Below are 26951 nucleotides of genomic sequence, written 5' to 3' on the forward strand. Positions count from 1 at the left end.
ATATCACTAATGGACTAAACTTTCCAGCATTTATAGTTTTTCGAAAGCCTCTGGTCTGTCCGACATATCCATGATTAAAATGTGGAGAAATAAACACGTGGTCACAGATATTTCACACTCTACAGGCAGAGATCCCATCAAGCATGTCTCTACAGAGTGAGGTAAGTGGATTCTCTCCTTGTGATTGACTGCCAGGGAGAACTGAGAGAGGAATATTTTGAATGAATGTCTGACAAAGAAATTAGCCCATTAGAAGCTAATATGGCTGATAGTAGTAGATGACGGCAGGAGGGCTACAGCACAAAGACCTGAGCCTACAAGACCAAGACTGCTCACAATTCCTGCACATCATTCAGGACCACAGACTAGGTTTCATTCTTGGATCATGGAACATTTTTATAAAACCGACCTGTTCCGGTTAAAAGCTCCTGTGTGATGATGTCATTTTATGCTGCCGCAGCATTGACCGTATCTTGACAGGGCATCAAGCCACCACTGGAGATGTAAATCAGTCGACAGCCATTCGAGGGCTTGTTTTTTTGCGGGACTAGTTGTAGTTTGTAATGTCGTCATATAATGTAATATTTAATGTACCATACAATGCACTGAGAAACTCGGCTCTCTTTACTTCAATGGAGCGGAGCTGCAATACCAGATAAAACCCACGGATAGTTGTGGCGCTGTTTCTGAAAAGAAGCAGCCATGTTTTTCTTATGTACAATCCCTTTAATGCTTCCATGTCCATGTGGTGGTGTAATAGAACTGAACGCTTCCCCATATATTACAGCTGATGACTGCCGATCCCAGCAGGGCACCTTTCTAACTAAAAAAGATTGTCCAATGCTGAATACTCCTTTAAATAGTCACTAACTTTCAATAAACTTTGCATAAACCAATAGTATAAGTGAATTTAAGAAACTTTCAATATATCTTATTAGAGAAAAATGCCCCTTTCCCCACCCCTCTCCTAACTGTTCTCTCACTCTGGATTTACTGCTGCTTTTTCCATCTCCTGAAGAGGAGCCGGTCCATCCGCTCACTGACGGATCAGGTTACACCTGCCCATAGAAATCTATGGAGTGGGAGCAGGGGCGTAACTAGGAAAGACTGGGCCCCATAGCAAACTTTTGACTGGGGCCCCCCCTCCCCTGGGTGTCACACAACCCCCCCCCTTGTAGATAGTGCCTTTTTTACAGCCCCCCATGTAGATAACGCCATACAGCCCCCCCTCTGTAGATAGCGCCATACAGCCCCCTGCAGATAACGCCATACAGCCCCCCTGCAGAGAACACCATACAGCCCCCCCCTGTAGAGAACACCATACAGCCCCCCCTGTAGAGAACACCATACAGCTCCCCCTGTAGGGAACGCCATACAGCCCCCCCCTGTAGAGAACGCCATACAGCCCCCCCCTGTAGGGAACGCCATACAGCTCCCCCCCTGTAGGGAATGCCATACAGTCACCCCCCCCCCCCCTGTAGGGAACGCCATACAACGTTCCCCCCTGTAGGGAACGCCATACAGCGTCCCCCCTCCCAAAAAAATGCGACCTACAGTGTGCCGTACAAGATACATGTATCCCCTATCCACAGGATCTCCACAGGATAAGGGATACATGAGTGATCGCTGGCAGCGATAGGGAGAACGGGGGACTGAAAGTCCCCTGAACTTCTCCATCACAAACCTCTGACTTCCGGCGTCTGCGCAGCTCAATAAAAATGAAAGGAGCGCTGGTCACACAAGCGCACAAGCACGACCGCCGCTCCATTCATTTCTACGGAGCTGCCGACACAGACCCTGGAAGTCCGAGGTTTGTGATGGAGAACTTCAGGGGACTTTCAGTCCCCCGTTCTCCTTATCACTGCCAGCGATCACACAGGTATCCCCTGTCCTGTGGATATCCTGTGGAGAGGGGATACATGTATTTTGTTCTATTTTGCGCCTTCAGGACCAGACACCGTTTAGCCATTTTTAGCACGTGTTAGTTAAATGGCTATAACTTTTTTATTTGTTGGGCTAATGACGTGATTTTTGCGACGTCTTTTCCGTAGACAATGCAGGTTTCATTTTTTATCGTTTTTATACACACCTTTTTTGCTATTTTAGAATTTTTATTCATAAACTTTGAAAATAATAGTAAAAAAATAAGCTTTTTTACATTTCAGCAATTTTTTTTTTGGTAATAACATAGTTTTACCCTAAAATAGACCTTTTATTTGTGATCGCCATTGTCTACCGTAAATTTTTATATATTACATGTCTATATTAGGGTAATTGGGTCAGCGCTAGCATTACAACAATGATTGGCGGGGGGGGGGAACGTTTTTTTTTGGGGTGGGTATTTTATGTGTATTTATTATTTACATTTTTTTTGCACTTTACTTTATTATTTTTTTATTACTATGGTCTGTCCCTCAAAGGTCAAAGAAGACCTTTGGGGAACTTTATATTTTTTTTTTCTTTCTTTCACACCATGTCTTTCCACTGTAATTGGAGCTGCACAGCAGCCCCAGTTACAGGGGAAATCAGCCCTCTCATAGTGACGATTGTCACTAACTGGGCTGTGCTGGGTCTAGTTAGACCCAGCAGCAGCCTGCCACTAACGGCACTCGGCGATCATGTGACCAGTCATATGATCACCGGGAGGAATAGAGACAGCGCCGCTGCTGCTGTCTCTATTCCTATACACAGCGTTCATTGAACGCTGTGTACAAGTGATCGGAGAAGACAGAAGCAGCGAAAGCTGCTTCTATCCTCTCCTCAGGGTCCCCGGCAGTCACTGACAGCCGGAGACCCGACATTCAGCTGCCCGATCGCGCGGGCAGCAAGTTAAAACCCGAGCCGTAGAAAGTCTATGGCTCGGGTTTTAAGGACCCTGACCGCTGGCCGTAAAAATTCAGCCAGCGGTCGGGAACCAGTTAATGGCAGAGCGGGGAGATACCTCCCTGCTCTGCCGTAGTGTTCAGTGGCGTCCCGCTGTAGCAGCCATAGCGGCTGCTAGCGGAGCCTCCGGCCATGGTGGGGGCCCGTGCCGGCGGGCGACACGGGCCCCCTCATGCCGCGGGCCCCGTAGCAGCCGCTACTGCTGCTACGGCGGTAGTTACGCCACTGAGTGGGAGGATGAAGTAGAGTGACACACACGCACACGCACACACACACACACACACCCCTCTTACCCGGTGATGTGCGGTTCCGCTGGTCCTCCATCATGACGTCTTTGTACAGATCCCTCTTACCCGGTGATGTGTGGTTCCGGTGGTCCTCCATCATGACGTCCTTGTACAGATCCCTCTTACCCGGTGATGTGAGGGGCCGGTGGTCCTCCATCATGACGTCCTTGTACAGATCCCTCTTACCCGGTGATGTGTGGTTCCGGTGGTCCTCCATCATGACCTCCTTGTACAGATCCCTCTTACCCGGTGGTGTGCGGTCCCGGTGGTCCTCCATCATGACGTCCTTGTACAGATCCTTGTGGTCTTCTATATGCTCCCACTCCTCCATGGAGAAATAGACAGCGACATCCTGACATCTTATAGGAACCTGACACACAATGATACAGTCATCACCCAGACACATTATACCTTGTGTTATTATATAATGTCCCAGCATTCCCGGCAGTATCACCTCTCCAGTCAGCAGCTCAATGATCTTGTGGGTGAAGTCCAGGATCTTCTCATTATTTCTCTCATGTGTCAGTGAGTGAGGTGGAGACTCCGTGATGGGGCTCTGGGTCCTGCTCCGTCCTCCGGACATACCAGGAGGGCTGTTGGGGGTCACACACTGCCCAGATGACGTCTTCTTCACTACTGTGTAATCCTGTGTATAGAGACAGTGATAAATGACTGAACACGTGAGAATGATGTCATGTGATATCATTCCCAGAATCTTTTACCTCTCCACTTTGTAAGTAGATGATCTCTAGGGTGAAGTTTAATATCCTCTCATTCATCTTGTTCATGTACTTGTGAATCCTTAGTGGGTCAGTCAGGGAGAGGAAACTACGAGGAGACTTTAAATGAGAGGATCCTGAACTGCTACAACCTAAATTGGTTTAAAAAAAAAAAAAAAAAAAAAAAAAAAAAAGTAATAAAATTACAAAAATTCCTTGTGAAATAGAGATTTTCCCTTAAAAATTTTTCAATAAATGTAAGTCATGTAATAACGTGTGTGATCAGCGGCGGTCCATCTGCTCGGACGCCTATCAATTTTGTAAGTGAAGGGGACGTGTTACCCGCTAACAACGTGCAGTCCCACCTACAATTAAATGACCAGTTTGTTAAAGTGGACTTCCGGGTTTAGACTGTATTAATAATAGCGCTGCGCTATTTTACGGAGAAGCGTCACTCATGATCGGAGATGTGCCTTTGTTTCCAAGCTGTGAGCTGAACTGATTTCTGCGGACATTGTAATAGGAAAATATCAAGGTACTGCCCCGCCGGGACCTTCCTCTTCACTCGCTGCTTGGTGTAAAGGAGTAGAGTACGGGATGGCAGATTTATTTACGAAGGGTAAAGAAGTACAACCAGGTAACTGTTGACCGGTATGTCTAATTCTATTGTCTTTAAAATATTTCATGTCATTTTAAGGGATGAACAGTCGAGGTAGAAAAATCGAATAAGTGATACCCAACGTGGAGTCCTGAAGAACCGGCTGTGCGTAACGTACACGGGCAGCGTCTGTGAAGAGGCACTTACCGCTACCAAGCTAGAGGTTGCCGATGTGATCTATCTATTTTTCAAAAGGATTTACTACTTTACCTCAGCAGCCTAGTTATAAGGGCTAAGGGTAATGTATGTACACGAGTAAAGTAGGAGTTAAATGGGGTGTCCCGCAATTCAATATTAATGTTCGGCTCTGTTCACATCTACATTCAGAACCTCCGTCGCAGATTCTGTCATTTGTATGAGAAAAACGGCGCTGCATGCAGCAGAACTTCTCCCGTCAAACAGACAGTTCAACGGATCCTGATGGACCCCGTTATAAGTCAATATTGTTCGTCCGGCACTGCTAGTGTCCCTCGTGAGGCGGATCGGGCACTGCGTCGTGGCTCCCGTTCACACACAAGGTGACGGGGCCTAAGATCATGCCAAACGTAACCATTTTAAAATTGAAATTATTTTAAAACGATGCTCCTGTGTCTAGATATTGCTGTCACATGCTTGTTATGGCGCCCCCTGCTGTTCTTTTGATTCCCTCCCAATTAATGTGTCCTGTGCCGGTGAGAAGAAGCTAATTCTGGTGCGCAGATTGGAACTGTCCAACCGTGTGGATGGAATAAAAAAGTAAATTGTAAGTTTGTCGTGATGAGATGAAACTTTAGAATGCTATAATTAATATAATGACGAATGATATTTAATTGATCCGCGGAAATCACAGTCACGTTTTATTAAGATTTTTTTAATGGCAGAACGTATAAAATAACAGGACGACACACTGAGAAAGTCCCGGCAGTTACTGGTAATAGAGGAAGAAAGGCAGAAGTCTCCGCACGATAATACAGTGGCAATCAAATGATTAAACCCCCCAAGCATCGCAGGAGAGAGCGGAGGGGTTATTAGTGGCTGAAACCATAAATGTGATCGGTTTCAAGACCACCCTACAATCAGGAAAAGTCTCCTCTTACCCGGTGGTGTGCGGTTCCGGTGGTCCTCCATCATGACGTCCTTGTACAGATCCCTCTTACCCGGAGGTGAGTGGTTCCGGTGGTCCTCCATGATGACGTCCTTGTACAGATCCCTCTTACCCGGTGGTGTACGGTTCGGGTGGTCCTCAATCGTGACCTCCTTGTACAGATCCATGTGACCTTCTATATATTCCCACTCCTCCATGGAGAAATAGACGGCGACATCCTGACATCTTATAGGAACCTGACACACAATGATACAGTCATCACCCAGACACATTATACCTTGTGTTATTATATAATGTCCCAGCATTCCCGGCAGTGTCACCTCCCCCGTCAGCAGCTCGATGATCTTGTGGGTGAGGTCCAGGATCTTCTGGTTGTTTCTCTCATGTATCAGTGAGTGAGGTGGAGGCTCCGTGATGGGGGTCTTGGTTCTGCTCCGTCCTCCGGACTCATGGGGACGGCTGCTGGGGGTCACACACTTTCCAGACGTCGTCTTCACTACTGTATAATCCTGTGTGTGGACAGACACTATAAAAGTATCACTGTGTACATTCCCAGACCCGCAGTTCATGCGCGCGTGTTATCACTAGAGATCAGAGGGAGGTCATGTAACATATAATTCCCGGAATCCTCATCTCTCGGCCAATGATTGGTTAGACGAGCTCGTTCATCAGCTAATCGCGTCTTTTATGCAACCCAAAAAATGGTCGCTAGTTGGCAGCATTATGGTCAGCGGGAGAAGGTAGGAGCATTATGCAGATGATTTGGGATCGCAGTAACGATCATTCATCCCCAGACATTACCGACAATTGCTCCTTGTGAATGGAGCTACCGATCGCTGATCTACATGCTGGATCGTCGCTCGTTGTCACGGCCGGCATCGGGCCGTCTATGAGAGATGAGTGATGTCACGTAACCGCGCTCCAATAATCCCTCACCTCCCCGATCAGCAGGTAGATGATTTCCCAGGTAGGGTTAAGCATCCGTTCTGTCATCTTGTTTCTGGCCTCGTCCATCTTCTTCATCCTGGGTCAGCCATTGTCTCTGTCAGGAGTTTATGAGGAAACTTCAGCAAGAAAATCCTTCACTGCCGGTACATGAATTCTGAAGATGAGGGATTAAATATGTAAGTACAATATAACCCAAACTGGGAATGTGTGCACCTATAACTAGAACAGGGCCCACTGCCATCCTACTTTCTCCCACTGACCCCGTCTTACCTTCTCTCACTGACCCCCGTCCTACTTTCTCCCACTGACCCCCGTCCTACCTTCTCCCACTGACCCCCGTCCTACCTTCTCCCACTGACCCCCGTCCTACCTTCTCCCACTGACCCCCGTCCTACCTTCTCCCACTGACCCCCGTCCTACCTTCTCCCACTGACCCCGTCTTACCTTCTCTCACTGACCCCCGTCCTACTTTCTCCCACTGACCCCCGTCCTACCTTCTCCCACTGACCCCCGTCCTACCTTCTCCCACTGCCCCCCGTCCTACCTTCTCCCACTGACCCCCGTCCTACCTTCTCCCACTGACCCCCGTCCTACCTTCTCCCACTGACCCCCGTCCTACCTTCTCCCACTGACCCCGTCCTACTTTCTCCCACTGACCCCCGTCCTACCTTCTCCCACTGACCCCCGTCCTACCTTCTCCCACTGACCCCCGTCCTACCTTCTCCCGCTGACCCCGTGTTACCTTCTCTCGCTGACCCCGTCCTACCTTCTCCCGCTGACCCCGTCCTACCTTCTCCCGCTGACCCCGTCCTACCTTCTCCCGCTGCCCCCGTCCTACCTTCTCCCGCTGACCCCCGTCCTACCTTCTCCCGCTGACCCCCGTCCTACCTTCTCCCGCTGACCCCCGTCCTACCTTCTCCCGCTGACCCCCGTCCTACCTTCTCCCGCTGACCCCCGTCCTACCTTCTCCCGCTGACCCCCGTCCTACCTTCTCCCGCTGGCCCCCGTCCTACCTTCTCCCGCTGGCCCCCGTCCTACTTTCTCCCTTTCACCCCTTTAAGCCTCATCAGACCGGTTGTCGCTTCCACGGCTCATATGTTTACCGGTATCTGGATTGCAGATATTTTTGGTTTCTACAATTTTGATGATTTTGTACGATACGGTCAGGTAGATATAGCTAGAAGGGACACGTATGAACCGTGGGGAGGTATTTCACCATATGCCAGGTATCGACTATCAGAAAAGATGCGGTATAGGACTAGAATATGATTTTTCTATTATTATTGAGGTTTTATTTGTATAAGTCAAAAGGGTGGAAATTGTTGCAGGTTCAATCTCTACGTCCAACTTCACTTTTTTTCTTTTTCAAATAGTTTTAATCAAAATAATTATCTTGCTGGTTACGTGTTTACAGCACAATGCGGAATGTGTTGCTATGGTAACAGACTACAAACAAACCGTGTTTGTAGTCTGTTACCATGGAGACACCACGTCTACATAACCGCATATGTAGGTAGGGGAACGTATATAGGGGCAGAGGAAGTAGGATACATATAAGGGCAGAAAAAACTTCTCTTATATAGGGGATGACAGTGCTGTATATACCACATACATACAATAATACACAATACATAAGCAGCATGGACTGTAGAAAGAAAATGTATGTAGAACAAATCTCTCAAACATGTCATACATACAGTGACCTGTCACCGGAAATACACAATTCACCTGAAGCGTCACTTCCAGTTTGCGACCACTGACTTCCCTCCGTATATTTCACTTCATCTATTTCCTTAGCGTCGTCGGGCCGGACACAAAACTGAACTTAAATCTCGTGCACATGCGCGTTATCATGCTTAGAAGACGCGGTGTTTCTGTTGCTGTGCTGAGTGAAGCGGCAGCCATTTTCTTGTAGACCTGTGATGTGATTTGCGGCGGACATTTTCTTGTAGCGCTATATAGTTTTATGAAGGAAGCCATTTTCTTGTAGCGCTGTATAGTTTTATGAAGGCGGCCATTTTCTTGTAGCGCTGTATAGTTTTACGAAGGCGGCCATTTTCTTGTAGCGCTGTAGTTTTATGACGGAAGCCATTTTCTTGTAGCGCTGTATAGTTTTATGAAGGCGGCCATTTTCTTGTAGCGCTGTATAGTTTTATGAAGGCGGCCATTTTCTTGTAGCGCTGTATAGTTTTATGAAGGCGGCCATATTTCTTGTAGCGCTGTATAGTTTTATGAAGGCGGCCATTTTCTTGTAGCGCTGTATAGTTTTATGAAGGCGGCCATTTTCTTGTAGCGCTGTATAGTTTATCTGAAGGCGCCTCTGCTTCTTGTTTTCGGGTATGTGCACACACACTAATTACGTCCGTAATTGACGGACGTATTTCGGCCGCAAGTCCCGGACCGAACACAGTGCAAGGAGCCGGGCTCCTAGCATCATACTTATGTACGACGCTAGGAGTCCCTGCCTCGCTGCAGGACAACTGTCCCGTACTGTAAACATGATTATACTACGGGACAGTTGTCCTGCAGCAAGGCAGGGACTCCTAGCGTCGTACATAAGTATGATGCTAGGAGCCCGGCTCCTTGCACTGTGTTCGGTCCGGGACTTGCGGCCGAAATACGTCCGTCAATTACGGACGTAATTAGTGTGTGTGCACATACGAGACAGAGAACGCGCGAGATGCAGTAATGACCGCGTTATATATTATACGGGCTGTGGGAATTGTCTTTATTTTCTCCATTCAGCTTTGCTATTTTCGTCTCTATATATGGACACGAGGACCAATGTAACCCCCATATAACCCTGTGTACCCCCATATAACCCCGTGTACCCCATATAACCTCTATGCACCCCCATATAACCCCATGTACCCCCATATAACCCCATGTACCCGCCATATAACCTCCATGTAACCCCATATAACCCAGTGTACCCCATATAACCTCTATGTACCTTCCATATAACCCCCATGTACTCCCATATAAATGTACCCGCCATATAACACCATGTACCCCCCATATAACCCCATGTACCCCCCATATAACCCCATGAACCCCCCATATAACCCCATGTACTCCATATATCCCCCATGTACCCCAATATAACACCATGTACCCCCATATAACCCCATGTACCCCCATATAAACCCCATCTACCCCCCATATAACTTTATGTACCCCCATATAAACGCCATATAACCCCCATATAACACCATGTACCCCCATATAACCCCATGTATCACCATATAACCCCATCTACCCCCATATAACCCCATATAACCTTATGTACCCCCATATAAACGCCATGTACCCCCATATAACCCCCATATAACACCATGTACCCCCATATAAATGTACCCCCATATAACCCCATGTACCCGCCATATAACCCCATGTACCCCCACATACCCCCATATAACCCCATGTACCCCCCATATAACCCCATGTACCCCCCATATAACCCCATGAACCACATATAACCCCCATGTACTCCCCATATAACCCCATATAAACCCCATCTACCCCCCCATATAACCCCATGTACCCCCCTATAACCCCATGTACCCCCTATAACCCCCTTGTACCCCCCCATATAACCCCATGAACCCTCATGTACCCCAATATAACCCAATGTACCCCCATATAACCCCATGTATCCCCATATAACCTTATGTACCCCCATATAACCCCCATATAACACCATGTACCCCCATATAAATGTACCCCCATATAACCCCATGTACCCTCCATATAAATGTACCCCCATATAACACCATGTACCCCCCATATAACCCCATGAACCCCCCATATAACCCCATGTACTCCATATATCCCCCATGTACCCCAATATAACACCATGTACCCCCATATAACCCCATGTACCCCCATATAAACCCCATCTACCCCCCATATAACTTTATGTACCCCCATATAAACGCCATATAACCCCCATATAACACCATGTACCCCCATATAACCCCATGTATCACCATATAACCCCATCTACCCCCATATAACCCCATATAACCTTATGTACCCCCATATAAACGCCATGTACCCCCATATAACCCCCATATAACACCATGTACCCCCACATAACACCATGTACCCCCATATAAATGTACCCCCATATAACCCCATGTACCCGCCATATAACCCCATGTACCCCCCATATAACCCCATGTACCCCCCATATAACCCCATGAACCACATATAACCCCCATGTACTCCCCATATAACCCCATATAAACCCCATCTACCCCCCCATATAACCCCATGTACCCCCCTATAACCCCATGTACCCCCTATAACCCCCTTGTACCCCCCCATATAACCCCATGAACCCTCATGTACCCCAATATAACCCAATGTACCCCATATAACCCCATGTATCCCCATATAACCTTATGTACCCCCATATAACCCCATGTACCCCCATATAACCCCATGTACCCTCCATATAAATGTACCCCCATATAACACCATGTACCCCCCATATAACCCCATATACCCCCATATAACCCCATGTACCCCCATATAAACCCCATGTACCCCACATTTAACCCCATGTACCCCCCATATAACCCCATGTCTGCCATGTTTCTCCTGAAACAGCGAGAGATAAAAGTACCTCACACTGTAATATATAATGTCCTGTATATAGGACCAGAGATTATATCATCATGTGTACAAGTCCTAGAGGGACAGGAAATATATAAGAATAAAAACATTTCATGTTACCCCTAAAGTATAAATAGCGCTGGAGTAAAATGTGCATATATCATGTCCTGTCATCCAGCTTTCCTATATATCATGTCCTGTCATCCAGCTTTCCTATATATCATGTCCTGTCATCCAGCTTTCCTATATATAATGTCCTGTCACCCAGCTTTCCTATATATAATGTCCCGTCACCCAGCTTTCCTATATATAATGTCCCGTCACCCAGCTTTCCTATATATAATGTCCCGTCACCCAGCTTTCCTATATATAATGTCCCGTCACCCAGCTTTCCTATATATAATGTCCCGTCACCCAGCTTTCCTATATATAATGTCCCGTCACCCAGCTTTCCTATATATAATGTCCCGTCACCCAGCTTTCCTATATATAATGTCCAGTCACCCAGCTTTCCTATATATAATGTCCCGTCACCCAGCTTTCCTATATATAATGTCCCGTCATCCAGCTTTCCTATATGTAATGTCCCGTCACCCAGCTTTCCTATAGATAATGTCCCGTCATCCAGCTTTCCTATATATAATGTCCTGTCACCCAGCTTTCCTATATATAATGTCCTGTCACCCAGCTTTCCTATACATAATGCCCTGTCACCCAGCTTTCCTATATATAATGTCCTGTCACCCAGCTTTCCCATATATAATGTCCTGTCACCCAGCTTTCCTATATATAATGTCCTGTCACCAAGCTTTCCTGTATATGTCCCGTCACCCAGCTTTCCTATATATCATGTCCCATCATCCAGCTTTCCTATATATAATGTCCCGTCACCCAGCTTTCCTATATATAATGTCCCGTCACCCAGCTTTCCTATATATAATGTCCCGTCACCCAGCTTTCCTATATATAATGTCCCGTCACCCAGCTTTCCTATATATAATGTCCCGTCACCCAGCTTTCCTATATATAATGTCCTGTCACCCAGCTTTCCTATATATAATGTCCCGTCACCCAGCTTTCCTATATATAATGTCCTGTCATCCAGCTTTCCTATATGTAATATCAGGTCACCCAGCTTTCCTATATGTAATGTCCTGTCACCCAGCTTTCCTATAGATAATGTCCTGTCATCCAGCTTTCCTATATATAATGTCCTGTCACCCAGCTTTCCTATACATAATGCCCTGTCACCCAGCTTTCCTATATATAATGTCCTGTCACCCAGCTTTCCCATATATAATGTCCTGTCACCCAGCTTTCCTATATATAATGTCCAGTCACCCAGCTTTCCTATATATAATGTCCTGTCACCCAGCTTTCCTATATATAATGTCCTGTCATCCAGCTTTCCCATATATAATGTCCCGTCACCCAGCTTTCCTATATATAATGTCCTGTCACCCTGCCTTCCTATATATAATGTCCTGTCACCCAGCTTTCCTATATATAATGTCCCATCACCCAGCTTTCCTATATCTAATGTCATGTCACCCAGCTTTCCTATATGTAATGTCCTGTCACCCAACTTTCCTATATATAATGTCCTGTCACCCAGCTTTTCCGTATATAATGTCCTGTCACCCAGCTTTCCTATATATAATGTCCTGTCACCCAGTTTTCCTATATGTAATGTCCTGTCACCCAGCTTTCCTATACATAATGCCCTGTCACCCAGCTTTCCTATATATGACCTGTCATCCAGCTTTCCCGTATATAATGTCCCATCACCCAGCTTTCCTATATATAATGTTCCATCACCCAGCTTTCCTATACATAATGCCCAGTCACCCAGCTTTCCTATATATAATGTTGTGTCCCCCAGCTTTCCTATATGTAATGTCCTGTCACCCAGCTTTCCGCTATATGTCCTGTCACCCAGCTTTCCTATATATAATGTCCTGTCACCGAGCTTTCCTATATGTACTGTCCTGGCACCCAGCTTTCCTGTATGTAATGTCCCGTCACCCAGCTTTCCGATATATAATGCCCTGTCACCCAGCTTTCCTGTAAAGAAAAACGATCCAGTTAAGTTATATTTGCTTAAATAGTATGGCCCCACCTGGTGTTCACAGCATATAGAGAAGAGGAGTGGTGGAGCCGCATGCTTGGTCGCTCCCCCCACAGTCCGGTCCTGTTCACTGTAGAGTAGCACTAGCCTGGTTACCTGCTTGTCAGGGCAGTAGCAGAGCCTGTAGTATCATGGATGTAGCGCTCAGCAGACTCCGGTCTTCTCATCTTGTAGAGCGCTGCCTGCTGACTGCAGATATGAACCTTCTCTTTATTGTTTTATTTCATGTTATTTCCATTGGTTTCGGAGGGCGTGCACACAAGGGATGTCACACAAGGGATGTCACACAACGGAGCGCCCTGTGTCTCTTTTTTTCCTGTATTTTCCACTGTTATAACAACGACCATCATCACAGCAGCGTCCCCCTTATAAAAGTTACAGCCACAATGCCACCTCTTAATGAACAATGGCAGCGATAGTGCCCCCCATAATAGATACAGCCATAGCAACAGCCTTAATTAACCATGACAGCAACCCTTTATAAGTGACAGGCAAAGCAGTGCAGCCTTATACCTACTATAGTCCCGTCAGTGGCTGTCATTGTTAATACGGGGCACTGTTTTGGCTGTAACTTTTATTAGGTGTGACTGTCACCGTTCATTTAGGGCACCGATTCTGTGGTTGTTATGGAGTTGGGGGACACCATCATTATGATGCCTTCCCGTTAGTGTCTATATATGGATAGTGATGTCAGGAGGAGAGGAGTCCCAGGCAGAGCACTAGCGGCTTTGCTCCGGGACTCCGTCTCTGGGGAATCCCCTGACATCACTAGCCATATATGACAGTGATGTCAGGGGGTTCCCCAGAGACGGAGTCCTGGAGCAGAGCCTTTACTAGCGCTCTGCCCGGGACTTCAGCTCTGCTCCGGACATCACTATCCATATATGGACAGTGATGGCTGGAGTCCCAGGCCGAGTGCCAGTAGTGCTCTGCCCGGGACTATGGCTCAGGGTTTGCCCCTGACAACACTGTCCATATATGGACAGTGACTTCTGAAGCGGAATCCGCAGCCAGAGCGTCGGCAATGCTCTGGCTGGGGATTCCACTCCTAGAGGAAACCCCAAAGGCGCTACCTACAGGGAGGGGGGCTGTGTGGAACTACCAGGGAGGGGGGCTGTGTGGAACTACCAGGGAGGGGGGCTGTGTGGCACTACCTGGGATGGCGGCTGTGTGGCACTACCTGAGAGGGTTCGGCAGTGTGGCACTACCTGAGAGGGTGGGGCTGTGTGGCACTACCTTAGAGGAGTAGGCTGTGTGGCAATACCTGGGAGGAGTGGGCTGTGTGGCACTACCTGTGAGGGGGGGGGGGCTGTGTGGCACTATTTACAGAGGGCACTAAATTTATGGGGGTACAAACTGGGGGCCTAACATCTATATGGGGGCAAAAAGTGAAGTTTTCTGCCATTTTACTGCTGCCGTGAGTTCCCCCGCAAAGGGGCCTACTAAGTCTGTGTCGCCCAAGGGCCCACATAAGCCTGGAGCCGGCCCTGCTTGGCTACCCTGTGTATCCCAACTATATAAATCTCATCTATTAATGGTGACCAATGCAAAGTCTAATGTCAGGCATCACTCAGTGAAAAAAAGTCCTTTATTCCAAAACGAATGGTGACCACCACCAACATGTTCATGAGATGACCACTAATTAAAGGATTTCTCCATCTCGACTTCTTCCATCATGAGATAAGATGGGTGAAGAACGATTGACTAACTCCACCCAAACGTATCTGTTATGTTTTGCACGGAATCGTAGATGTGTGAAGTTTCTCTCCGGTATGTCTTTTCTGATGGTCGAGAAGTTTCGATCTATAAATAAAACTCTTGCCGCAGTCCGAGCACCTGTAAGGTTTCTCTCCCTTGTGAATTCTCTGATGGTTGAAAAGCCCAGTCTGGACAGCAAAGCACTTTCCACACTCCGGACAAGAATATGGCTTTTCCCCCGTGTGGCGTTTTAGATGTGCGACAAGAGTTGATTTCACAGTGAAGGACTTTCCACACTGAGGACACGTGTATGGCTTCTCCCCCGTGTGACTCTTCTCGTGTCTGGAATAATTGGATCTACTCAGAAAACACTTTCCACACTCTGAGCAGGAGAAGGGTTTCTCTCCCGTGTGAACTTTATGATGTAAAATTAGACTTGACCTACAAGCAAAAGATTTTCTACATTCGAGACAAGAAAAGGGCTTCTCTCCCGTGTGGATTCGCTGGTGTTTACGGCTCTCGGATTTAGTGGTGAAACATTTCCCGCACTCCGTACAAGTGAAGGGTTTTTCTCCGGTGTGACTTTTCTGATGCGCCACCAGGTTTGACTTGACGACAAAACATTTTCCGCATTCAGTACAACAAAACGGCTTCTCGCCCGTGTGGAGCTTCAGGTGTTCATATAAATTGGATTTCCGAGTAAAACACTTCCCACACTCTGTGCAGGAAAATGGACTGGCGCCCAAATGGGTCACTTGGTGTTGATCAAGCCTTGTTTTATCCGGAAATGTATGGCCACATGTGCTACAGATAAAAAGTTCCTCCCCTCCGTGCATTTTTTTGTGTCTAACCAGTTTCGACTTTGCGGTAAAGCTCTTTCCACATACTGGGCAAGAGAAGGGTTTCTCTCCCGTGTGAATCCGCTCATGAATGATTAGATAACTCTTATTATTAAAGCATTTTCCGCAACTGGAGCACGAGAATGGTTTTTCTCCGGTGTGCGTTCTTTCATGTGTGATGAGCATCGACCTATACGGAAAAAGCTTCCCACATTCGGAACAACTAAACTTGTTTTCATTTGAAGCGGCCGTTTTCGGGGGTGAAGCGGTTGCGTCCGGGAGATTTCCTGAATCTGGCCCTCTCTTAATTCGACTGCTTAAATACTCTGTGCCATCGGAGAGGTTTTCTTCATTGCCTGAAAGTGACGATTCTTTATCATACGTCGATAGATGTTGTGTCTTGTCATTTTCTTCCGAGTCCGATTCCTTTTTAATACAAATAGATCTGTACCACGTCTCGGTAAAATAGTCCTCGTTCCCGGCGTCTGACTTCTCTGTGATTTGAGAGGCATAAACATCCGAGTCTTTGAGATCTCCTCCAGTATTCGACAATGGCTCCTCCTTGATATGATCAGAATTATATTGAATTTTAGTTTCTTCGTCACAAGAATCCGATTCCTCCTTCAAGTTGTTTTGCCCTAAACACCCGACGAGTGTAGTGTTTCCGAAATGTCCATCTCTAGATAGCGGAGACTCTTCACTGGCCTCCTCCTTGGTCAAGGCCTTTGCGTTCTCAGTGTACGTACAGATACAGAGACTTCTTTCTTCGGACATATCTTCTGAGCTATTCGAGAGAGTCCCAGCCGTGATTGACAAAGGTTCCTCTTTAACACGCGAGGACCGACATTGATGTGTATGATCAGTACCGGTAGCCACGTGACTTTCGTTGTCACCCAATGTTGATGCCATCTCACTATAGATAAATGTGTACTTCACCTCTACGTGATCTGTACGGAGGTTTGTGAGACTTTCTTCTTCCGAGAAAAACGACTTTTCCCTCTTGAGTAGTAGAAACATTTACATCAGTGAGTTTTCTTCCGACACAAGATAATGGTTCCTCCTGGATGCAAAGTACAAACACGTACCTGTGCTGACCTTGAAATGTGTGGAGGGCTTAGAGTCTATACTATGTCCTTTATTACAAAACGGAGACTCTTCATCAGTCTCATCCTTGATAAGTGTGTCTCTCTGGTCAATGGTCACGCGGGTACGGAGACTGCCTTCTTCAGACATATCTTGGCAGCCATCAGATAATCCTGAGAAGACATTGACAACTATTCAGACTGATATCTATATGAGACATACAAAAAGTCTAGGTACGGGGCGTTTTTTTTTATACTGATGACCTATCCACAGGCCGTGCTGCGTTACTGCAACTCTGCTTCTATTCACTTCAATAGGAGCAGAGCTGCAGTACGGCCTTTTGCTTCAGGCACCGAACACTACGTAACATCCGCCGCCGGGAGGCAGCCAGAACAGCTGATCGGAGCGGGGTCTGGGTGTCAGACCCCACCCATCATATACTGATGACCTATCTTGTGGCACATGATGTAATCATAGTGGACATTCCCTTTAAACGTGTTGGAGGCCTGGATAATTATTAGGCAGGTCAAGGAGCCAGAAAAAAAAAACTGCTGAAAGGCCAAAACCGCACAACCCAATTAAAACGGGAATACGCAAGCCTGGTCCTACACATCATTTAGGATTTTACCCCCTCCTCTAGTCAGAATAGAGTTCTCTTTGGTAGTTACAACTACATGCACCCACCGACATCCCCAGTAGTCACAGCATGCCCCCACCGACATCCCCAGTTGTCACTGCATGGCCCCACCGACATCCCCAGTAGTCACTGCATGGCCCCACCGACATCCGCAGTAGTCACTGCATGCCCTCACAGACATCCCCAGTAGTCACAGCATGGCCCCACCGACATCCCCAGTAGTCACTGCATGGCCCCACCGACATCCCCAGTAGTCACTGCATGGCCCCACCGACATCACCAGTAGTCACAGCATGGCCCCACCGACATCCGCAGTAGTCACTGCATGCCCTCACAGACATCCCCAGTAGTCACTGCATGGCCCCACCGACATCCCCAGTAGTCACTGCATGGCCCCACCGACATCACCAGTAGTCACAGCATGCCCTCACAGACATCCCCAGTAGTCACAGCATGCCACCACCAACATCCCCAGTGGTCACTGCATGCCCGAACAGACATCACCAGTGGGGTCTATATGTGGGGCACTAGCTACAGGGGTGGTCTGTATGTGGGGCACAATCTACAGGGGGGGGTCTATATGTGGGGATGTGGGCCAGTATATACAGGGTTCTATATGTGGGGCACTATATACAGGGGGAGCTATATGTGAGACACTATACAGGGGTGGGCTATATGTAGAGCACGATCTATAGGGGAGCTATTTTTAGGGCACTTTCTATAGGGGTGGGCTATATGTGGGACACTATATACAGGAGTGGGTTACCTGTGGGGTACTAGCAACAAGGTGGCTATATGTAGGGCACTGTCTACAGAGGTGGGCTATACATGGAGCACTACCTATAGGGGAAGCTATATGTAGGGCAGCACGGTGGCTATGGGGGCACTATCTACAGCGGGGGTGTGTGTGTGTGTGTGTGTGTGTTGTACTATTATAATCAGGGACACAGTGTATGGTGCTATTATAGTTAGAGGTGCAAGAGGAGACGCTGAAGACATCTGAGCGGAATTGGGTCATGGCCGGTAGAAATCCATCATAGATGTCTGGACCGGAGGGAGAAGAAAAGAACTAGAATCGGAGACGTCATCGGTGAGTCACTTAATGTAAATGTTTATTCTGCCTCTAATCAGCATTGTAGTCGCTGTATTATCTGCAGCGAGATGATGGGTGGTATGAGATTGGTTTGGTTCTGTGTATATATGTACTGATCTTGGTTCTGGGGATGTATTTATGTACTGAGCTTGGTTGTAGTGCTGTATTTATGTACTGAGCTTGGTTCTGGTGGTGTATTTATGTACTGAGCTTGGTTCTAGTGCTGTATTTATGTACTGAGATTGGTGCTGTCTATATGTACTTAGCTTGGTTCTAGTGCTGTATTTATGTACTGATCTTGGTTGTGGTACTGTATTTATGTACTTAGCGTTGTTCTGGTGCTGTATATATGTACTGAGCTTTGTTCTGGTGCGGTCTATATGTACTTAGCTTTGTTCTAGTGCTGTATTTATGTACTGAGCTTGGTTCTGGTGGTGTATTTATGTACTGAGCTTGGTTCTAGTGCTGTATTTATGTACTGAGCTTGGTTCTAGTGCTGTATTTATGTACTGAGCTTGGTGCTGTCTATATGTACTTAGCTTTGTTCTAGTGCTGTATTTATGTACTGATCTTGGTTGTGGTGCTGTATTTATGTACTGAGCTTTGTTCTGGTGCTGTATTTATGTACTGAGCTTTGTTCAGGTGCTGTATTTATGTACTGAGCTTTGTTCAGGTGCTGTATTTATGTACTGAGCTTGGTTGTGGTACTGTATATATGTCAGAGCTTGGTTCTGGATCTGTAATAATATAGAATATATTTATAATAACAAAATTGCAGGGCAGATGGCATTTTTCTCAATTCATTGTATATTTAATAGGAACCTGTCAGGTAGTTTTAACCCCTTGAACCGCCACCATGCGGTGATACATGACCTGACAATATTTCCAATCATTCCCTTGTATGTTTTTTTCAGATGCAGCAAAAATCCACTTTTAACACGACGCACACTATATGCTAATTACTCATTAGAGGGTCATGGGGCGGTGCCGATATCCTCACAAGTCACATAGTCCTGCCTCCAAACCCACCTTTCCAAGTTTGAGTGACATCTCCCTGGCTGATACAACTTTCTCGGATGCGCCATTGCCTTGTGGCACTATACACATGGGGGAACTGTATGGCACTATACGCAAAGGGGGGATGTGTGGCACTATACACAAAGGGGGCTGTGTGGCACTATACACAAAGGGGGGGGGGCTGTGTGGCGCTATACACAAAGGGTGGGGCTGTGTGGCGCTATACACAAAGGGGGGGGGCTGTGTGGCACTATACACGAAGGGGGGGCTGTGTGGCACTATACACGAAGGGGGAGCTGTGTGGCACTATACACAAGGGGGGGGCTGTGTCGCACTATACACAAGGGGGGGGGCTGTGTCGCACTATACATAAGGCGGGCTGTGTGGCAATATACACAAAGGGGGAGCTTTGTGGCACTATTTACAAGGGGGGGGGCTGTGTGGCACTATACACGAAGGGGGGGGCTGTGTGGCACTATACACGAAGGGGGGCTGTGTGGCACTATACACGAAGGGGGGGGGCTGTGTGGCACTATACACGAAGGGGGAGCTGTGTGGCACTAAACACAAGGGGGGGGCTGTGTGGCACTATACACAAGGGGGGGGCTGTGTCGCACTATACATAAGGCGGGCTGTGTGGCAATATACACAAAGGGGGAGCTTTGTGGCACTATTTACAAGGGGGGGGCTGTGTGGCACTATACACGAAGGGGGGGGGCTGTGTGGCACTATACACGAAGGGGGGCTGTGTGGCACTATACACGAAGGGGGAGCTGTGTGGCACTATACACAAGGGGGGGGCTGTGTCGCACTATACACAAGGGGGGGGGCTGTGTCGCACTATACATAAGGCGGGCTGTGTGGCAATATACACAAAGGGGGAGCTTTGTGGCACTATTTACAAGGGGGGGGGCTGTGTGGCACTATACACGAAGGGGGGGGCTGTGTGGCACTATACACGAAGGGGGGCTGTGTGGCACTATACACGAAGGGGGGGGGCTGTGTGGCACTATACACGAAGGGGGAGCTGTGTGGCACTATACACAAGGGGGGGGCTGTGTGGCACTATACACAAGGGGGGGGCTGTGTCGCACTATACATAAGGCGGGCTGTGTGGCAATATACACAAAGGGGGAGCTTTGTGGCACTATTTACAAGGGGGGGGGCTGTGTGGCACTATACACGAAGGGGGGGGGCTGTGTGGCACTATACACGAAGGGGGGGCTGTGTGGCACTATACACGAAGGGGGAGCTGTGTGGCACTATACACAAGGGGGGGGGGCTGTGTGGCACTATACACAAGGGGGAGGGGTGTGTCGCACTATACATAAGGCGGGCTGTGTGGCAATATACACAAAGGGGGAGCTTTGTGGCACTATTTACAAGGGGGGGGGCTGTGTGGCATTATACACGAAGGGGGGGGCTGTGTGGCACTATACACGAAGGGGGGGCTGTGTGGCACTATACACGAAGGGGGGGGCTGTGTGGCACTATACACGAAGGGGGGGGCTGTGTGGCACTATACACGAAGGGGGAGCTGTGTGGCACTATACACAAGGGGGGGGGGCTGTGTGGCACTATACACAAGGGGGGGGGCGTGTGGCACTATACACAAGGGGGGGGCGTGTGGCACTATACACAAGGGGGGGCCGTGTGGCACTATACACAAGGGGGGGCCGTGTGGCACTATACACAAGGGGGGGCCGTGTGGCACTATACACAAGGGGGGGCCGTGTGGCACTATACACAAGGGGGGGCCGTGTGGCACTATACACAAGGGGGGGCCGTGTGGCACTATACACAAGGGGGGGCCGTGTGGCACTATACACAAGGGGGGGCCGTGTGGCACTATACACAAGGGGGGGCCGTGTGGCACTATACACAAGGGGGGCCGTGTGGCACTATACACAAGGGGGGGCCGTGTGGCACTATACACAAGGGGGGGCCGTGTGGCACTATACACAAGGGGGGGCCGTGTGGCACTATACACAAGGGGGGGCCGTGTGGCACTATACACAAGGGGGGGCCGTGTGGCACTATACACAAGGGGGGGCCGTGTGGCACTATACACAAGGGGGGGCCGTGTGGCACTATACACAAGGGGGGGCCGTGTGGCACTATACACAAGGGGGGGCCGTGTGGCACTATACACAAGGGGGGGCCGTGTGGCACTATACACAAGGGGGGGCCGTGTGGCACTATACACAAGGGGGGCCGTGTGGCACTATACACAAGGGGGGGCCGTGTGGCACTATACACAAGGGGGGGCCGTGTGGCACTATACACAAGGGGGGGCCGTGTGGCACTATACACAAGGGGGGGCCGTGTGGCACTATACACAAGGGGGGGCCGTGTGGCACTATACACAAGGGGGGGCCGTGTGGCACTATACACAAGGGGGGGCCGTGTGGCACTATACACAAGGGGGGGCCGTGTGGCACTATACACAAGGGGGGGCCGTGTGGCACTATACACAAGGGGGGGCCGTGTGGCACTATACACAAGGGGGGGCCGTGTGGCACTATACACAAGGGGGGGCCGTGTGGCACTATACACAAGGGGGGGCCGTGTGGCACTATACACAAGGGGGGGCCGTGTGGCACTATACACAAGGGGGGGCCGTGTGGCACTATACACAAGGGGGGGCCGTGTGGCACTATACACAAGGGGGGGCCGTGTGGCACTATACACAAGGGGGGGCCGTGTGGCACTATACACAAGGGGGGGCCGTGTGGCACTATACACAAGGGGGGGCCGTGTGGCACTATACACAAGGGGGGGCCGTGTGGCACTATACACAAGGGGGGGCCGTGTGGCACTATACACAAGGGGGGGCCGTGTGGCACTATACACAAGGGGGGGCCGTGTGGCACTATACACAAGGGGGGGCCGTGTGGCACTATACACAAGGGGGGGCCGTGTGGCACTATACACAAGGGGGGGCCGTGTGGCACTATACACAAGGGGGGGCCGTGTGGCACTATACACAAGGGGGGGCCGTGTGGCACTATACACAAGGGGGGGCCGTGTGGCACTATACACAAGGGGGGGCCGTGTGGCACTATACACAAGAGGGGGCCGTGTGGCACTATACACAAGGGGGGGCCGTGTGGCACTATACACAAGGGGGGGCCGTGTGGCACTATACACAAGGGGGGCCGTGTGGCACTATACACAAGGGGGGCCGTGTGGCACTATACACAAGGGGGGGCCGTGTGGCACTATACACAAGGGGGGGGCCGTGTGGCACTATACACAAGGGGGGGCCGTGTGGCACTATACACAAGGGGGGGCCGTGTGGCACTATACACAAGGGGGGTTGTGTCGCACTATACATAAGGTGGGCTGTGTGGCACTATACATAAGGCGGGCTGTGTGGCACTATACACAAAGGGGGAGCTGTGTGGCACTATTTAGAAGGGGGGGCTGTGTGGCACTATACACAAGGGGGAGCCGTGTGGCACTATACACAAGGGGGAGCCGTGTGGCACTATACACAAGGGGGGGCCGTGTGGCACTATACACAAGGGGGGGCCGTGTGGCACTATACACAAGGGGGGGCCGTGTGGCACTATTTAGAAGGGGGGGCTGTGTGGCACTATACACCAAGGGGGGCTGTGTGGCACTATACACCAAGGGGGGGCTGTGTGGCACTATACACCAAGGGGGGGCTGTGTGGCACTATACACCAAGGGGGGGCTGTGTGGCACTATACACCAAGGGGGGGCTGTGTGGCACTATACACCAAGGGGGGGCTGTGTGGCACTATACACCAAGGGGGGGCTGTGTGGCACTATACACCAAGGGGGGGCTGCGTGGCACTATACACAAGGGGGGGCTGCGTGGCACTATACACAAGGGGGGGCTGCGTGGCACTATACACAAGGGGGGGCTGCGTGGCACTATACACAAGGGGGGCTGCGTGGCACTATACACAAGGGGGGCTGCGTGGCACTATACACAAGGGGGGGCTGCGTGGCACTATACACAAGGGGGGCTGCGTGGCACTATACACAAGGGGGGCTGCGTGGCACTATACACAAGGGGGGCTGCGTGGCACTATACACAAGGGGGGCTGCGTGGCACTATACACAAGGGGGGCTGCGTGGCACTATACACAAGGGGGGCTGCGTGGCACTATACACAAGGGGGGCTGCGTGGCACTATACACAAGGGGGGGGCTGCGTGGCACTATACACAAGGGGGGCTGCGTGGCACTATACACAAGGGGGGCTGCGTGGCACTATACACAAGGGGGGCTGCGTGGCACTATACACAAGGGGGGCTGCGTGGCACTATACACAAGGGGGGCTGCGTGGCACTATACACAAGGGGGGGCTGCGTGGCACTATACACAAGGGGGGCTGCGTGTCACTATACACAAGGGGGGGGCTGCGTGGCACTATACACAAGGGGGGCTGCGTGGCACTATACACAAGGGGGGGCTGCGTGGCACTATACACAAGGGGGGGCTGCGTGGCACTATACACAAGGGGGGGGGGCTGCGTGGCACTATACACAAGGGGGGGCTGCGTGGCACTATACACAAGGGGGGGCTGCGTGGCACTATACACAAGGGGGGGCTGCGTGGCACTATACACAAGGGGGGCTGCGTGGCACTATACACAAGGGGGGCTGCGTGGCACTATACACAAGGGGGGCTGCGTGGCACTATACACAAGGGGGGCTGCGTGGCACTATACACAAGGGGGGGCTGCGTGGCACTATACACAAGGGGGGCTGCGTGGCACTATACACAAGGGGGGCTGCGTGCACTATACACAAGGGGGGCTGCGTGGCACTATACACAAGGGGGGCTGCGTGGCACTATACACAAGGGGGGCTGCGTGGCACTATACACAAGGGGGGGCTGCGTGGCACTATACACAAGGGGGGGCTGCGTGGCACTATACACAAGGGGGGGCTGCGTGGCACTATACACAAGGGGGGCTGCGTGGCACTATACACAAGGGGGGCTGCGTGGCACTATACACAAGGGGGGGCTGCGTGGCACTATACACAAGGGGGGCTGCGTGGCACTATACACAAGGGGGGGCTGCGTGGCACTATACACAAGGGGGGGCTGCGTGGCACTATACACAAGGGGGGGCTGCGTGGCACTATACACAAGGGGGGGCTGCGTGGCACTATACACAAGGGGGGGCTGCGTGGCACTATACACAAGGGGGGGCTGCGTGGCACTATACACAAGGGGGGGCTGCGTGGCACTATACACAAGGGGGGGCTGCGTGGCACTATACACAAGGGGGGGCTGCGTGGCACTATACACAAGGGGGGGCTGCGTGGCACTATACACAAGGGGGGGCTGCGTGGCACTATACACAAGGGGGGGCTGCGTGGCACTATACACAAGGGGGGGCTGCGTGGCACTATACACAAGGGGGGGCTGCGTGGCACTATACACAAGGGGGGGGCTGCGTGGCACTATACACAAGGGGGGGCTGCGTGGCACTATACACCAAGGGGGGGCTGTGTGGCACTATACACCAAGGGGGGGCTGTGTGGCACTATACACCAAGGGGGGGCTGTGTGGCACTATACACCAAGGGGGGGCTGTGTGGCACTATACACCAAGGGGGGGCTGTGTGGCACTATACACCAAGGGGGGGCTGTGTGGCACTATACACCAAGGGGGGGCTGTGTGGCACTATACACCAAGGGGGGGCTGTGTGGCACTATACACCAAGGGGGGGGGGGGCTGTGTGGCACTATACACCAAGGGGGGGGGCTGTGTGGCACTATACACCAAGGGGGGGCTGTGTGGCACTATACACAAGGGGGGAGCTGTGTGGCACTATACATATGGGGGGGCTGTGTGGCACTATTTACAAGGGGGAGGGCTGTGGCTCTATCTACAGGGGTCTGTGTGTGGCACTTTCTACTAAGGGGGGGCTGTGTGGCACTATATACAGTGGGGGCTTTATAGCACTATCTATAAGGGAGAGGTGGAGGCGCTGTCTACAAATGGGGTGTGACACTGTCTAGGCGGGGCTATATAGCACTGTCTACAAGGGGGCTGTATGGCACATTCTACAGTGGGCACTATTTATAAGGGGGGGCTGCTTGTGGCACCCTGGGGGGGGGGGCCCGGTCAAGAGCTTGCTATGGGGCCCAGTCTTTCCTAATTACGCCCCTGCCCCAGACATCCCCAGTAGTCACAGCATACCCCCACACACATCACCAGTAGTCACAGCATTCCCTCACAGACATCACCAGTAGTCACAGATTGCCCCTACAGACATCCCCAGTAGTCACAGCATGCCCCCACAGACATCCCCAGTAGTCACAGCATGCCCCCACAGACATCCCCAGTAGTCACAGCATGCCCCCACAGACATCCCCAGTAGTCACAGCATGCCCCCACAGACATCCCCAGTAGTCACAGCATGCCCTCACAGACATCACCAGTAGTCACAGCATACCCTCACAGACATCACCAGTAGTCACAGCATGCCCCCACCGACATCACCAGTAGTCACAGATTGCCCCCACAGACATCCCCAGTAGTCACAGATTGCCCCCACAGACATCCCCAGTAGTCACAGCATGCCCCCACAGATATCCCCAGTAGTCACAGCATGCCCCCACAGACATCCCCAGTAGTCACAGCATGCCCCCACAGATATCCCCAGTAGTCACAGCATGCCCCCACAGACATCCCCAGTAGTCACAGCATGCCCCCACAGACATCCCCAGTAGTCACAGCATGCCCCCACAGACATCCCCAGTAGTCACAGCATGCCCCCACATACATCACCAGTAGTCACAGCATGCCCCCAGACATCACCAATAGTCACAGCATGCCCCCAGACATCACCAGTAGTCACAGCATGCCCCCACCGACATCACCAGTAGTCACAGCATGTCCCCAGACATCACCAGTAGTCACTCCCCAGCTTTTCCAGCAGTAAATCATGTAAAGGCTGTTGCAGTGATGAACACTTCATCCCTGTATGTAACCCCCATCATCTCTGTATGTAACCCCCATCAATCCTGTCTATACCATTGAAATAAATGGGGCGGACACTGGGTACATCGTGGACCAATAGGAAGCCTGCGGTATAAGGCAGAAGTCCACGGAATCTTATAATATACCTGGCACCGGCTTCTGACCAGCCCTGCATCTGCTGCCCGGGCGACGGAAAGTAGTACTTCCGCTCTTTGCGTGCCAGAGTGCGGACAAGTCACTTCCGGTCTTTGGTTTTTACTATGGAAGCTCCTTGTATGCTGCGTTCC

At 50.3% G+C, this 26951-nt stretch overlaps 1 protein-coding gene across 1 annotated transcript in view; it reads right to left on the bottom strand.

Moving 5' to 3' along the window:
- LOC142729644 (uncharacterized) overlaps positions 1-26903 on the bottom strand; it is a 31415-nt gene extending 4512 nt beyond the window's left edge. The window contains 9 exon segments of the mRNA XM_075849278.1: positions 3177-3540; positions 3625-3816; positions 3893-4041; positions 5624-5867; positions 5952-6140; positions 6568-6662; positions 7683-7756; positions 15068-17120; positions 26811-26903. Coding sequence (XP_075705393.1) covers positions 3177-3540; positions 3625-3816; positions 3893-4041; positions 5624-5867; positions 5952-6140; positions 6568-6662; positions 7683-7756; positions 15068-16881 — 3121 coding nt within the window. The 5' untranslated portion in view covers positions 16882-17120; positions 26811-26903.
- Positions 26904-26951: the final 48 nt, after the last annotated feature.

The sequence above is a fragment of the Rhinoderma darwinii genome, unplaced genomic scaffold (genome assembly GCF_050947455.1).
Source record: "Rhinoderma darwinii isolate aRhiDar2 unplaced genomic scaffold, aRhiDar2.hap1 Scaffold_730, whole genome shotgun sequence".
Classification (NCBI taxonomy): domain Eukaryota; kingdom Metazoa; phylum Chordata; class Amphibia; order Anura; family Rhinodermatidae; genus Rhinoderma; species Rhinoderma darwinii.